We start from the raw sequence: 13,761 nt of genomic DNA, 5'->3' as shown, positions 1-13,761 counted from the left end.
CATGGTGAAATGACCGCAGTCTGACACAGAGAGCATGTCAGTCAGTCAGTCAGGATCCCCGTGGGATTGTCCTCGACTCTATGATATCACCTCGCAGGCATGATTCTGAAAGCTCTGTTCAGGGTGTGGTGCTCTGGACGCCACAGCACGCTTTGATTATTTGAGTTGAACTCTGGGTCTGCTCTTGGCTGACTGCAGAGCGGCATCAGTATACATGAGCTCTAGTTTACACAAACTGTGTCCGATTCCTCCCAGCAGGGCCAGATGAGCAAGGCTAAGAGGCCAGGTCTGATGTCTTTAGGGACGTAATCCCTCATCCTCAATGGCAGTCTTACAGTTTGGGAGGCGTTTAGTGGCTCCCCTGTAACTTCATATAAATGTGTTGGAGTTAACACAGATATATGCATTTGTTGGGACGATTTTGTGTGTTTAAGTGGAGAAAAATAAGTAAGAGTAAGTTTAGGGGTTGTTTGCTCTGTCATTTATTTATTTATTGATCGCTGAACACGTCAGACATGCACGTCATGCTGCCAGGGGTTGAGTAATCTGACATTTGTGGTTTAAAGTGTAGTCAACCCACGCTTCTCAAGTACCATGGCTGCAGTTGTAATAACTGCCAAAACTGTCTGTTGGATTTTGTGGCATTAGAGCCATATCCAATGACGAAGTAAAAAGTTATTATGTATGGGTCACTACTATGTACACAATTAAGTATCAGTTTTCAAGAAGTTTGGATACATTAACAATAGTTAACATGAACTAACAATAAACAATACTTTTATAGCCTTTTTAATATCTTTGTTACTTAATTTCTACACATACATTTTTAAAATGAAAATGCAGGAAATTTGATGTAGTATTTAATTTGAAGCCGTTTTTCCACAAACAATTACAAAAAAACAGCAACAGCAAGTAAATAGAAAGACTGAAATGGTATTTATTTTCTTCTATAATGTGCTCCAGTAATCTTTGTTTTATTTACAACTTAAAAAGAACAGTATCTTTAAAGCACCTGTCAAAAGTTTGGAAACATTACAATTTTCTAAAGTCCTCGTGTAACAGAAGATGCAACCGACATTACTTCAGTGTTGTGACGTATTTCCAAGTGAAATGGAATATTGAATACAGGGCAGGGTTATACTTTGCACACCTCCTCTCCATCCCTCGCTCATAACAGACTGATGGTTGGAGGGGAGTGGTCAAGGATATTCAACCTAAGCCATCAAACTGACGTCATCAGAGAAGGAACGCCATTCTAGAGCAGACGCAAGATTTTGATTAAAGATTACCACAACAAACTATTTTTTTATGTGTAACTTGCACGGATTAATTGTTCACCACAAGACTAGTAATGTATGCTAACAAAGTAAATAAGGTCAATTCTGATTTCATAATGACCCTTAAAGGGGTCATATAATGCCATTTTTGTACAAGCTAATATGATTCTTTAGGGTCTAAATTAAAAGTTTGTAATATACTTTAATTAAAAATTCTCATTAGTATTGTAAGAAAACACTTATTTTACCTGGTCAAAAACAGCTCTGTTTTCAGCACGCCGTTTCAGTGCATATGACTTTAAATGATAATGAGCTTTGCTCACTCCGCCTCTCTGTTCTGCGCATACACCGTTTGTAACACAATAACACAATAACCACGCGTTGTTCATTATAAACGTGGGATTATGAATTATATTGAGAACGTTGTACATAGAAAACATGCTGTAATGTACCCTGAGTGTAAACCGACGCATTCATCGTGAAGCGTGCAGCTGGCGATTTGCAAAGATTAACGTTATATAAATATTAATATAAAGATTAATAAAACGTTACACTCACTTTAGTTCTTCTGAAGGTTCAGCAGGAAGACGAATAGGTTCCGATCCTTTATTCAGGTGCAGCTTCTCAGCAAAACCAGCTTTACACTGATCCTCGTTTATAAAGCAGTCCACTGAGAAATGATTCGGCAAACATGAGCATTGACGTTGCTCGTGGGGAATATTCCCTTCGAAAACAAACTCAGCCACTGCGTCTTCAGCGGTTCGGATTTAGGAACATTAAAATGACTGCTGTGTTCGTTATTGCACCCAAGAACAGAACACCACAATCGCTTAGACGCCATTCTGCTCATAGACAGTGCTCCAGCATATCAACAATGACCGCGCCGGTCCGCGCAGACTATGATTGACAGGACGAGTGAGGGCGGGTCTGTGTTGAATCACAAGCTGTCAATCAACAATCGCGGGAGGGGCGTCCGTTTTATTGACGTCACAAAAACGAACGGCTCAATTTGAGGCAGGGGAAAACATATAAGGAGATTAAAACAAAAACACTGGATGGATTTTTATCATTATATGATGGTTGTGTACAGGCACTGCCAACACACATTTCAGTACAATCAACTTGTAAAAGTGCATGTACCATTATATGACCCCTTTAAAGCTACAATGTCATTTTATTTCGCCGCTAGGGGTCGCTAACCTCTTACAATAACAAAAGAGTAGGTTGATGACGCAGTGATAAGCGGAATGATGGGACTTGCTGTCATGCTGATGGATCTAATAATGTTTATGGATGAATGAAAACATTCATGTTTTTTAACATGACTGTGGTATGAAGCAGGTCGCGATTGCTAATAAGAGACAGATATCAGCGCCACACGCGAGTCCCGCGGATATAAAGGAATAAGGACATTTAATTCTACCGAACTACCCGCAAGTGCTGAATTACTACTCACACAGGTCAGTTTATTAGACGAATTAAACTTGTGAGGTAACGCAGCGCTGTTTCATTTGGTCTAATTTTACACTATCATAAACAGCATTTGAGTGTGTTGAAAGTTATAATGTTATTCTTTGTGTTAGTTTGTTTGCTATGAGTCTAGCAGTAAGCTGGATCAACATTAGAATAACACGCTGATCATATTCTAACATTTCATCATGTTGAGCTATAACATTGATTTGTTTTATGTATATTTATTTGCTCACCTGTCTAATACAGTACATGCAAGAGCGGCGTCTCTGTCAAGTCGTGACTCGTGAAGCTCTGTTAAGTCCAAGTGAGTCGCGGACGTGGAGCTCTCGGCATCTCAGAAACGCCACGCTGATATTGATCCTTGTTTTAGTTCTCCTTTTGTCACACAGTCTGCGTGCCATGGTCCATAATGTTTGAACGAAACAACAGTGTGCCGCTAGTTGTTACGCACTACGCATTGTCCATCTGTTGCCATGCCAAGCGGAATTTCTCTGAATTTACAAATTCTTGGAAACATTTAGGATAATGGAAGTACACAATTGAAAGAAATAACACTGTGCAAGTATTTGGATATTTTGATACAGATTCTTACATATTGTACCTTTAATGTTTTTGAAATAAGTCTTTAATGCTCACCATCACCAAGGCTGCATTTTTTTATATCACATACAGTAAAACAGTAATATTGTGAAATATTATTACAAATTAAAAGAACTGTTTTCTATTTGAATATATTTTAAAATGTAATTTATTCCTGTGATGACAAATCTGAATTTTCAGCATCATTACTCTCTTCAGTGTCACCTTCAGAAATCATTCGAATATGCTGATTTGATGCTCAGGAAACATTTCTCATAATTATTATCAATGTTGAAAACAGTTGTGCTGCTTAACATTTTTGTAGAAATGGTGATAACTTTTTTCAGGATTATTTTATGAATAGAAAGTTCAATGAACAGCATTTATTTGCATTTATTAAATGTATTTATTAAATGTATTAAACCATTTATTAAATATAAATCTTTTGTAACATTATAAATGTCCACTGTCACTTTTACATATTTGTCCAAAATACATATTTGAGAAAATACATAACCAGCCAGTATTCAAAACTCTCTGCTTGCCATAGCTCGATTCAAAGCGGTAAGCTTGTAATAATGTTTTTAATTCCAGTGGTACTGGTGGATTTCCGCGGAAGATTCGAGCATGTCTTTGCGTCATTACGTCACATCTGTACACATTAAGAAGGAGTCTCGGCTAGTAGGCTATATTGCGTGTGAGGATGTTGGAGGTGGAGATTTATAGCCTTTTCTCACAGCACTTGATATAATTAAAATTATCAATTTGATGGCGGATCCAGAAAGGTTCAAACGACAATCACCAGTGACAACAGATTCACCCGCTGTAAAATGCAAAAGACTTAGTTCGGACTTCGGAGTGGCGACAGAAAAAAAAGAGACTGCAACCGGACCCATGCGAAAACAAGGATTATATCGGAAGGACATAAATACATGTAGTCACGCAATGCTTGCTTACGTTGTTAACATTAACAATTTGAGAACTAAGTATAATAATTTGCACGGTTTTGCGTGATATAACTTATAAGCGATTGTTAGATTTAATTGTGATTTACTGCAATGTCAGAACCAGAACAAAGGTGGATGTTTCTTACATCCGCGCTGTGCCGTGTCGAGGGTGTTGAACTACAACTCACGTAAAGTTGATAATTCCGCGAATAACTGCAATTGCAGATTTCGAACAGAGATGGCGACAAAGAGGAAAAACGCAAATGTTCGAAATATATCTTTGTTTCCACAAAAAAGTTAAGCAGCAAAAACTGTTTTCAACATTGATAATAATCCATTCAGAACTTGAATAAAACTTTTTTGCTGATAAGGCAATGGTTTTTTATTATTTGTATTATATTGAAGTATGCTTGTTTTTTTTGTTTAAATTGTGAACATAGCTGCTTTAATATCAAATAATTTATTAGGAATGTATAAGTTGTTGATAGGCGAAACGTAACTTGAAGCCATGTCATGACATTCTAGTTAAATGCAAGGTTATGAGATGTAGGCTATTATGTGAATGCTTGGCTAAAGAGATGCGTCTTTAATCTAGATTTAAACTGGGAGAGTGTGTCTGAGTCCTGAACATTATCAGGAAGGCTATTCCAGAGTTTAGGAGCCAAATGTGAAAATGCTCTCCCACCCTTAGTAGATTACTCCAGATATATCAGATGAAACACACATGATTATCTGTTGCTTGAAATGTTATGAACAGCAATTATAGGCTAATTATTTTCTATTTTCTTGAAATGAAATGAGGCATTTATAGCAATTTACTACTACTACACCCAAAGCAATTTACAATCATATCAGGGGGTCTTCTCCTCTCCCACCACCATTGTACAGCATCCACAATTTGCTGTACAAGATGCCATCCACATACACAACTGCCAAATTTTCTATATATTGTAATCATTATGATCACAACTATTGTTTCTACCTAAATTAATACATTATGTATGTTAACTGCATGGTGTGTATTATTTTAGAACTGGTCATTTCTGGACATATGGACTTATTTAATAAATTATTTTATTTAATTAGCTTTTTTAAACATGCCTTAGAAAAAAAAACATTACTGTGTGCAATGTAATAAACAATGGCATATTTTAAGATGTCTCAGTTAAGACAGCTCAAACATGCATTTTAGTCTGGGACTAGGCAGGGCCTTGTCTGTGAAACCGGGCAAAAATATCCTATACAGATGCTTATATATTTATTAAATCAAAATTACCCCATTTGCCAGGCAGGGTTTGAAACTGACTTTCATATTGTAAGTTACATCTATTTGCTTTATTTAGTTAATTTAGTATCTGATCCAACAACACATTTATTGCTAGATGTGCATTTAGCATTTTATTGCATTTATTCTGCATTCAAAAAAAGTACAGTAACTATCCTTTCTAAATGACCAGAACTCTGATGATAACTTCAACAACATGCTTTTAACAACCAAAGAAAATATGAAGCATGATTATCAGTATGCATTCAGCTTACTGCTCCATTTTCAATAGTACTAACACAAATTTTCAATCATAACAATATTAGTGGTCTAAAATGAGAGGAAATGCAATTGTATGACAAAATTCTGCCATCAACTGTGACCCCTGAAGGTCTAAGATTCACATTTCACATCTCCCATCTCCTTCCTATTCTATTCTTTTAAGATGGGGAGTTAAGTAAGGCAATTACATGATTTCCCACTGGCAGAGTGCCCACAGCAGTAGTAGATTTACAGCAAAAGTCCATCAGCAGGAGAATATTTCTGAAAAGCTATTTTTGACTCCCTCAGGACAACCAAGTATGGTCAAGGATGAAGTAAATAAATTATAACTGGAGAATAGCTAGTTCATTTTTACTCCAAAAGCAAACCACTACAGCGAGACATGCATAACATGTTTCTAAATAATTAATGTCAAGCATGAAGCCATGCAATCTTCATGCAGAAACCATAATCTGCAACGTTTCCAGAAAGTAAAGTTTAAGTCAATTTTCCCAAGTCATTTTTTATTTTTATAGCGCTTTTCATAAACCACAATAAGGAAGGCAACTTAATAATATACTTTTTAAACACTGACATCACCTGTCCTTCCTTGGTAAGACAACATTCACAATTAGAGTTAGGTATAGCAAACTCACAATACACTGGTTTCAGATTAACGCATTCTTTCCTTCTCTGTCTGTCTATCCATCTATCTATCTATTTATCTATCTGTCAATCATAGTTAAGTTTGGAATCCCAAACTATCTCACAATACACTGGTTGCAGAATAACACATTCTTTCTTTCTCTGTCTGTGTGATACCCAAGCAAAGTCACAAGGAGAATCACACCAAGATGTAAATACGGGAGCAATCTTGCCATCTAAAAAGATGTTTATCAAAACGAATGTGCAAAATGTGTTAATATATATGGTTAAGAAAAGAAATAAAGCAGGTTATGAATAAAAACTGTCTAAAAAGAATTGGACTGTTAGGTACTAACACAGTACCAACTCTTCAACTATCGAGGCCAGAGTTGCAGTGCGCTCAAGCAACGCTACAATAACCTTGTTCAAATCCATTCAAACCATAATCCATCCTCCAATCCTCCCTTCCACTAGTGACGGTTTTCTTAAATACACACATTTTCCTGCTTAATTGGACCATACTCATCCCTTACCATGATTAATAAATAAGTACACAAGATGATTAAGAACAAGAGTTAAAACAAGTCAATGAATACAATAAATGGATAAAACCAACATATACATTTGCACAAACATTTCCATAAATAGCTCAAATCAGTGCTCTAATACAGTCTGCGCTCTCTTTAAGACCATGCCTACTCTGCTAAAACAGGAAATATAAAAACCCCACGTAAATATAATAAAATGCATAGGCTAACTATCTACTATTTAACTATATAGTATTCCAGAACTATGTTTCTATGTCTGTCTGCCCGTAAGTAATAATCATGCACAATGACATGCATTGGCAAGGCTTTCATTGAAAGACGAGTTGAATTTTGGTCTCTTTCTGCACTGAAAGTTATTGTGGAACTTCAAAAATAAAAAAAGAAGAGGATTATTGCACCCAAGTCATTTTTATGGGCCTTTGTGTCTTTTTTTTAAGCTTGAAAGCACCCCCCAAAGTAACAAATGATGCAATTCTTCTTTAGTACAAAGCTTTAGAATTTCTCCTTTTGTGCTCCACGGTAAAAAGAGATTCATATGGGTTTGGATCAATATGAGAGTGCGTACATTTTTGGTGAACTTTTCCTTAAATCTCTGACTGACAAGCACTTCTCTGGCAGATTACAAGGCATTTTGAAATGAAATAGACATTGTGGAGATTGTCAAAGATAAGGGAAATACACGGTCAGATCCTTCAGTTAAGCTCTTTATAAGCTCTTCACCTCCCCAGAAGGGACTCTGATGACTGACACTCCATGCCCATAATGTTCTAGCAACTATTTTGAGATATAAAGTACAGCATTAGAGTACCCAAATTTTGATGAAAGTGCTGCTGAAAACAACGCATAAGAGTAAGAGTCTACCTATTTTCACACTTCCTCTACAGCCAGAAGTACCACTTTACATTTCCAAAAGATAACATGTCACTTACACATGATTGAACATAATCAGCATGGCCAATTCTTCCAAGAGAGCAGAGTCACAGGGCCAGTTCAAACACACCACATCATTATCCCTTACTAGAGCACAATGTATTTGAACTCGAGGAAACCATTTTCAAGCACCAATGTAAGTATACCTCTAAATTCAACAACTTAACCACTGAATGTGCAGTTTAAAACACTGAGAATACAATTCTCAGAGATGCTCATTCATAGATCAGGAGATTTTGTTGACTTTTCAGGTATATTTGATTTCAATTCCTTGGGAGAAGTAAAATAAACACAAATGAAACAACTGTGGACATAAGGTAAAGGTTCCGTGCTATACAAGTAATGTGAATTGGCCAAACAATCTGGTTCTGGCAAAAATGTGATAAGAAATGTTATTTACGGCTTTATTTTTTTACTATGGTTCAGTCAAAAGAGTTCTCCCACATACATTTCTGCAAATGGAAACTTCAACTTAGACCTGATTGGAATCCACAATCTATACCATCTGTTATGTTGTGCTTGATGATTTTATAGATACAAATGTGTAATTTCTTATTATTAGAGTTATATGACATGATGAAGAGTTCTCTACATTGTCTTCTGACTTGACAACAAGTTAGGCTTGTTACACTTGTTGTAACCTTTCATGAATCCTAGACAGTATCTGACTATTCTTAAAAATAAAGGTTCCAAAAGGTTTTTTTTTTTTTTTTTTAGCAATGCTAGAATAACCGCTTTGGTTCCCCAAAGAACCTTTCAGTGAACAGTTCCTAAAAGAACCATTTTGTTTTTCATAGAGTAAAGAACATTTTAATAACATAAATAAACTTTTTCCACTATAAAGAACCTTTTGAGCAATGCAAAGGTTCTATGAACGTTAAAAGCTCTTTTTTATATGGATATATCCATTTTATCTTGGATTAATTTATAAAATATCCATATTTTCTATTGGATTAATATATATATATATATATTAATATATAATTCCCTATATAGCCTATATTATATTATATATATATATATAATTCCCTTCTGAATATGCTGTATGCAACAACAACAACAGGCAAGTCGATAAAAAAAAACGAAAACGCTTATTTCTGGCCTCTGCGCTCTTAATAACAGTAAGGCAAACACTTAACAAGGGAAACGCTTTTCCAGTTCCACACTCTTGTAATCCGCCTTAATGTACTGCTAACGCCACATGTAAACGTTGTTTGCAAACAATGAACCTGTTACCCGGAGGGAAAACCGTTACTCACTTGAATTTCCCTTGGCAATGTTGACATTGATCTCCAGCCCATCCCTGGTCACAGACGCAAGTTCCATTGATGCATCTTCCAAAGATGCAGTTATCACAGGTTTTAGAATAGGATCCTTCAGTGCATACTAACAGGTAAAACATCACAAACGTGAAAAGGTACGTCTTGAGCTCAGTCCTAAATAGGAAACACCTCGTGGAGAAGGCTGGGGACATTCTTCTGCCAAAATCCATCCTCCCGTTCTCCTCTGATCTAAGCATAGAGATGAAGTTACAGTCTTCATTAGACTTCAGGTTTTTAAATCTGAATTCTTCACAGAGCAGAGAAACGCTCCTCGTGGTTTTGCTACAACGTGTAGTTTGTTGTCATTGCCACCATGCAGGAATTTAGTAACCATAACCAATATGTAAAGGAACTTTTTCCAGTCTGTTCTCGAGGTTGTACGCAGCGCGTTATTCCAAAAAAAGCCAAAACCATATCATTTATATCGTTCCAGAAATAGCGACATATGAGATACAGATGTGCAGTTATGTTCGTAAACTGTTCCAACATAGTCGCAAAAATAACTGCATGATTTGAGCATGCGTTTCCGACCAATAAGTCGTGCTGTTGTCGTTTCCCCTTTGTTTCTCTCAGAGATGCACTCGGAGGGGAATGACAGTTCAACTCCTATCCAAAACAATGTGCAGTTCCCTTCCCTACTGGTGCTCCAGCTGAGCTCAGAGCGAAATGACGAATCTTACTACGGAAAAGGTTTGGATTATGAATATTAAGTAGATTGCGCTAGCGTTGATTGGTAACCTTCCTGGCGCGCCACGTGATTCAATTAATATTCAAGAGCCAGTCCTTTATCATAGTAGGATGGGAATCTCCTAGTCGTCTAAACATTTAAAGTGACAGCGCTCTATTAATTTGTCTAGAAGTGCGCGCGTCATAAAAGTTGTGGTCTGTGCAGTATATTTAGGCGAGGTACCGAAGTTCTAAGAGACAATGTGGTTTTTATTTTTTGCTCAAGGTCATAAAATAAAGGAATACTCCACCCAAAAATTACAATTCTGTCATCATTTAGCTAATCACCCCCACGTGATTCCGAACATGTGCATTCTTTCTTCTGCGGAATACAAAAGATGTAGTCAATACTTTTTCATGATCTCAACATAACAAAAGTAGTTTTCTCTTGTTCTCTTGCTATTATATTGCTTATTTATATTTTATATTAGCTTTTATTTATTTATTTATTTTAATTGTTGTCATTTTGTTATAGGCCTACTTATCATTTTTAGTTTTTGTTTCTTGAAATATATCTATTTAGCTTTGAAGTCACCATGATACAAAAACTGACCATTCTTATTCTTAAGCCGGAATATACTGCACTATTTATTCTAAATTATTTATCCGTGCACATTATTTTTTAATTCATGTGTCCTCCTCGTAATCTTTAATCAAAATAAAGGTGAGCTCACGCCATGTTGTAATTACCGTAATGATTCTGGACTGCAAAATTCCTTCACATGCTATAGTAACTTGTAATTTAGCCTACAACATGTCATTTTCAGAGAGCTACGACTTGTGCCACCGCTGTACCACCTGACCACTGCAGATTTAAGGTGTGTTTGACTTGAAGCGGTGCTGTGCAGACCGACCAGTGTATGACAAGTATACAGAGCTTTATTTACGGTAATTATGAAATGCTGTGAATGCAGCATAACTTCCCCTCCCTCTTGCAGCGAAATCTCTTTTCTCTGATGACGTATTTACTGGCACGAGGGCGGCCGCGGGACGACCTGTCACTCACATGAGATCACAGCAATAGCAAACCACAACCATCCAATCAATTCCCGATGGACAAAATCAAGTCCCGCCCTTTTTTCTTGTTCGAGAAGCAGCTTCACTTGGATATACGTCACAATTAATGACTACCGCAACTTACAATATTGTCAATAAAGCATTATATCTATGGATTGTTTATCTGTGAAACGGACATCAACATTTCCCCACCATTCCTTTACTCTGGTGAAACTGAAACGTATCTAAATGCATTGTGCAGGGAATCATTTGTGACAATTACATAGGACAATAGGAAATGACTGTATGCCATAGACAAATAAAGATGTATCATCTGGGTAAGATGTCAACAACATTCTCAGAGGGCCATACACTGCACACTCACAGCGGCAGAGAAATAAAATCATCTCACTCTGGAGAACTGCTCTTTCTCTCTCAGGAAAATTAGATTGGCTCTGTTGATAGAAACCAAAGAAAACAGAAAGTCATGGGGGACTTTGATATTAGCCAAATTTGTACCACTTTATGTAACCTGGCTGCCCCACCGGAAAGGGACATAATCGAGGTTGATTTTTGGCATGGGAAGCAAAACTAGATAGAAACCAAAGAAAACAGAAAGTCATGGGGGACTTTGATATTAGCCAAATTTGTACCACTTTATGTAACCTGGCTGCCCCACCGGAAAGGGACATAATCGAGGTTGATTTTTGGCATGGGAAGCAAAACTAGATTTTAAGGGTTGCTATAATAAGAATTGCCATTTAAATATTTGCCAGATTTTATGACATTCAGGCAGCTAATTTTCATGTTGATTTTAGAAGCAAGTCATGAGCATGTGTAAAAATACATTGATAAATGACAGCAAACCAGGCATCAGTAAGTACACATTCGTATACAATATAGAAGTTAATAAAAAAGAACCTGAAATGGCTTGTCAGTCTTAAAGGGTTAGTTCACCCAAAAATGAAAATTAAGTCATTAATTACTCACCCCCATGCTGTACCAACCCCGTAAGACCTTCGTTCATCTTCGGAACACAAATGAAGATATTTTTGATTAAATCTGAGAGGTGGATCACTGCTACATAGGCTTCCTAAGGAAATGAAACTTGACGGCCCAGGAAGTCATTAAAGAAAATGTTTAAATATTCCATGTGCCTACAGTGGCTCCACTAAAAGTTTATCAAGCGACGAGAATACTTTTTGTGCGGAAAAAAAAACAAAATAACGACTTTATTCGACTATTCCATTGCTTCCTTGTGGGCCTTGAGACGAGAGTTCAAGAGATTTCCAGGACGCATGCACGAGAACTGACGTTCTTCTTCTACTACACAGCGCGCGTCTTAAAAGCAGAGGAAGATGTGCGCTGTACATAGTAGTAGAAGAACGTCAGTTCTCGCGCATGCGTGAAATGCGAAATAGGCACATGAAATATTTAAACATTTTCTTTAATGACTTTCTGGGCCGTCAAGTTTCATTCCCTTAGGCAGCCTATGTAGCAGTGATCCAGCTCTCAAATTTAATCAAAAATATCTTCATTTGTGTTCCGAAGATGAACGAAGGTCTTACGGGGTTGGTACAGCATGGGGGTGAGTAAGACTTAATTTTGATTTTTGGGTGAACTAACCCTTTAAGAATTATTAAATGTGTCTAATTTTAAAGTATAAGGCCCACGAGACCGTTTTGGTTTATTTCGCTGTTTTAGATCTCCCTCGAGGATAACTTGAAGTAGGTCATAGTGAATACATCAGCCTAAGCACCTGCAATGAAAGTGATTGTGGAACACTGACGAGGAGGATAAACATGCAATATCACATTCTGTAAACGATTTATAGCAGAAACAGATTACGCAATAGAGCCGACCATCTGTCCTGACTCCAGTACAGCTAATAGAACACTGTAACACTGTGAGGACAATGAACTTATTAAATAACAATTATTATTATTATTATTATTTACTTATAATTTGTTTATTTATTTTTTATTATAACTAAACCTACATTTGGAAAATGGTAACCCAGATTAAACAAACATACATCACATCACCAGACCTACACAATCGTCCATTGGCCAAGAACAGAAATACAGAGAGCGGGTCAGCTTCCACTATTTCATCATAGCCTTTATCATGTGACTGATGCACAAATTAGAGGCAGCTGGAGATTGCTCTGAAAACAACACAGAAGAAAAGGCAGAGTGTTTGTTTATGTGTCTAGTGTTGCAATACATTACAAATGGCAGGAGATTAAAAAGATGCATAGATGCAGTATAATTTATTTAGAAATAGGCCTACACTTGTTTCCACTGAGAAAATAGCCCTGCATGTTACAGTGATTAAATTGGCTACCATTACAAAAATCTCAATATTAATTTAGAATTTTAGCTGTAAAATGTTACACTCGCAGAATCATCCTCTTAGTTTGTTGTTATGGAAATTATACTTTAAAAAGTTGTATAGTTGAGTGGTGACGTATGGTAACAGTGCATCAAATGGGAAAGAGAGATAGTCTAGTGCCCTCTTGTGGTCAGATACAGAAGGTGCTGTAGAGGCACTAAACTACTTTTAACACACATGGGACTAGAATTAAAATAGACACAGGTTACAAAGAATATTTTGACATTTGGTACTTTGAGGATTTGTTACTTTTAGTAACATAAGGATGTTGTCTACATGTAAAAGAAAGAAATTAGACCTTTTTTGTGTGTTACTCTTAATGAAGTAGAATGAGGCATTTTGAGTTGCATATTGAAGGCCTGCGACTGTTTTAAGTTAAAGTATTTAAAGATTTTTTTT

The 13,761-nt window shown here is 36.6% G+C and overlaps 1 protein-coding gene across 3 annotated transcripts in view; it reads right to left on the bottom strand.

Annotated features, from left to right (window-relative positions):
• atrnl1a (attractin-like 1a) overlaps positions 1-13,761 on the bottom strand; it is a 261,486-nt gene that overhangs the window by 246,488 nt on the left and 1,237 nt on the right. Inside the window, exon 2 of one of the 3 annotated variants that reach the window (XM_056265510.1) lies at positions 9,184-9,435. The exons of 1 other annotated variant lie outside the window; for it this stretch is intronic. In XM_056265510.1, the coding sequence (XP_056121485.1) occupies positions 9,184-9,416 (233 nt within the window). In that variant the 5' untranslated portion in view covers positions 9,417-9,435. Of the gene's footprint in view, positions 1-9,183; positions 9,905-13,761 lie in introns of those variants that run through there. One more of the 3 variants, XM_056265509.1, reaches the window with a different exon arrangement.

The sequence above is a fragment of the Rhinichthys klamathensis genome, unplaced genomic scaffold, assembly GCF_029890125.1.
Source record: "Rhinichthys klamathensis goyatoka isolate OS25496 unplaced genomic scaffold, OSU_Roscu_1.1 h1tg000235l_1, whole genome shotgun sequence".
In the NCBI taxonomy this organism is placed as follows: domain Eukaryota; kingdom Metazoa; phylum Chordata; class Actinopteri; order Cypriniformes; family Leuciscidae; genus Rhinichthys; species Rhinichthys klamathensis.
The sequence above is the reverse complement of the archived record's forward strand: the minus strand, read 5'-3'. Positions and strand labels throughout refer to the sequence as shown.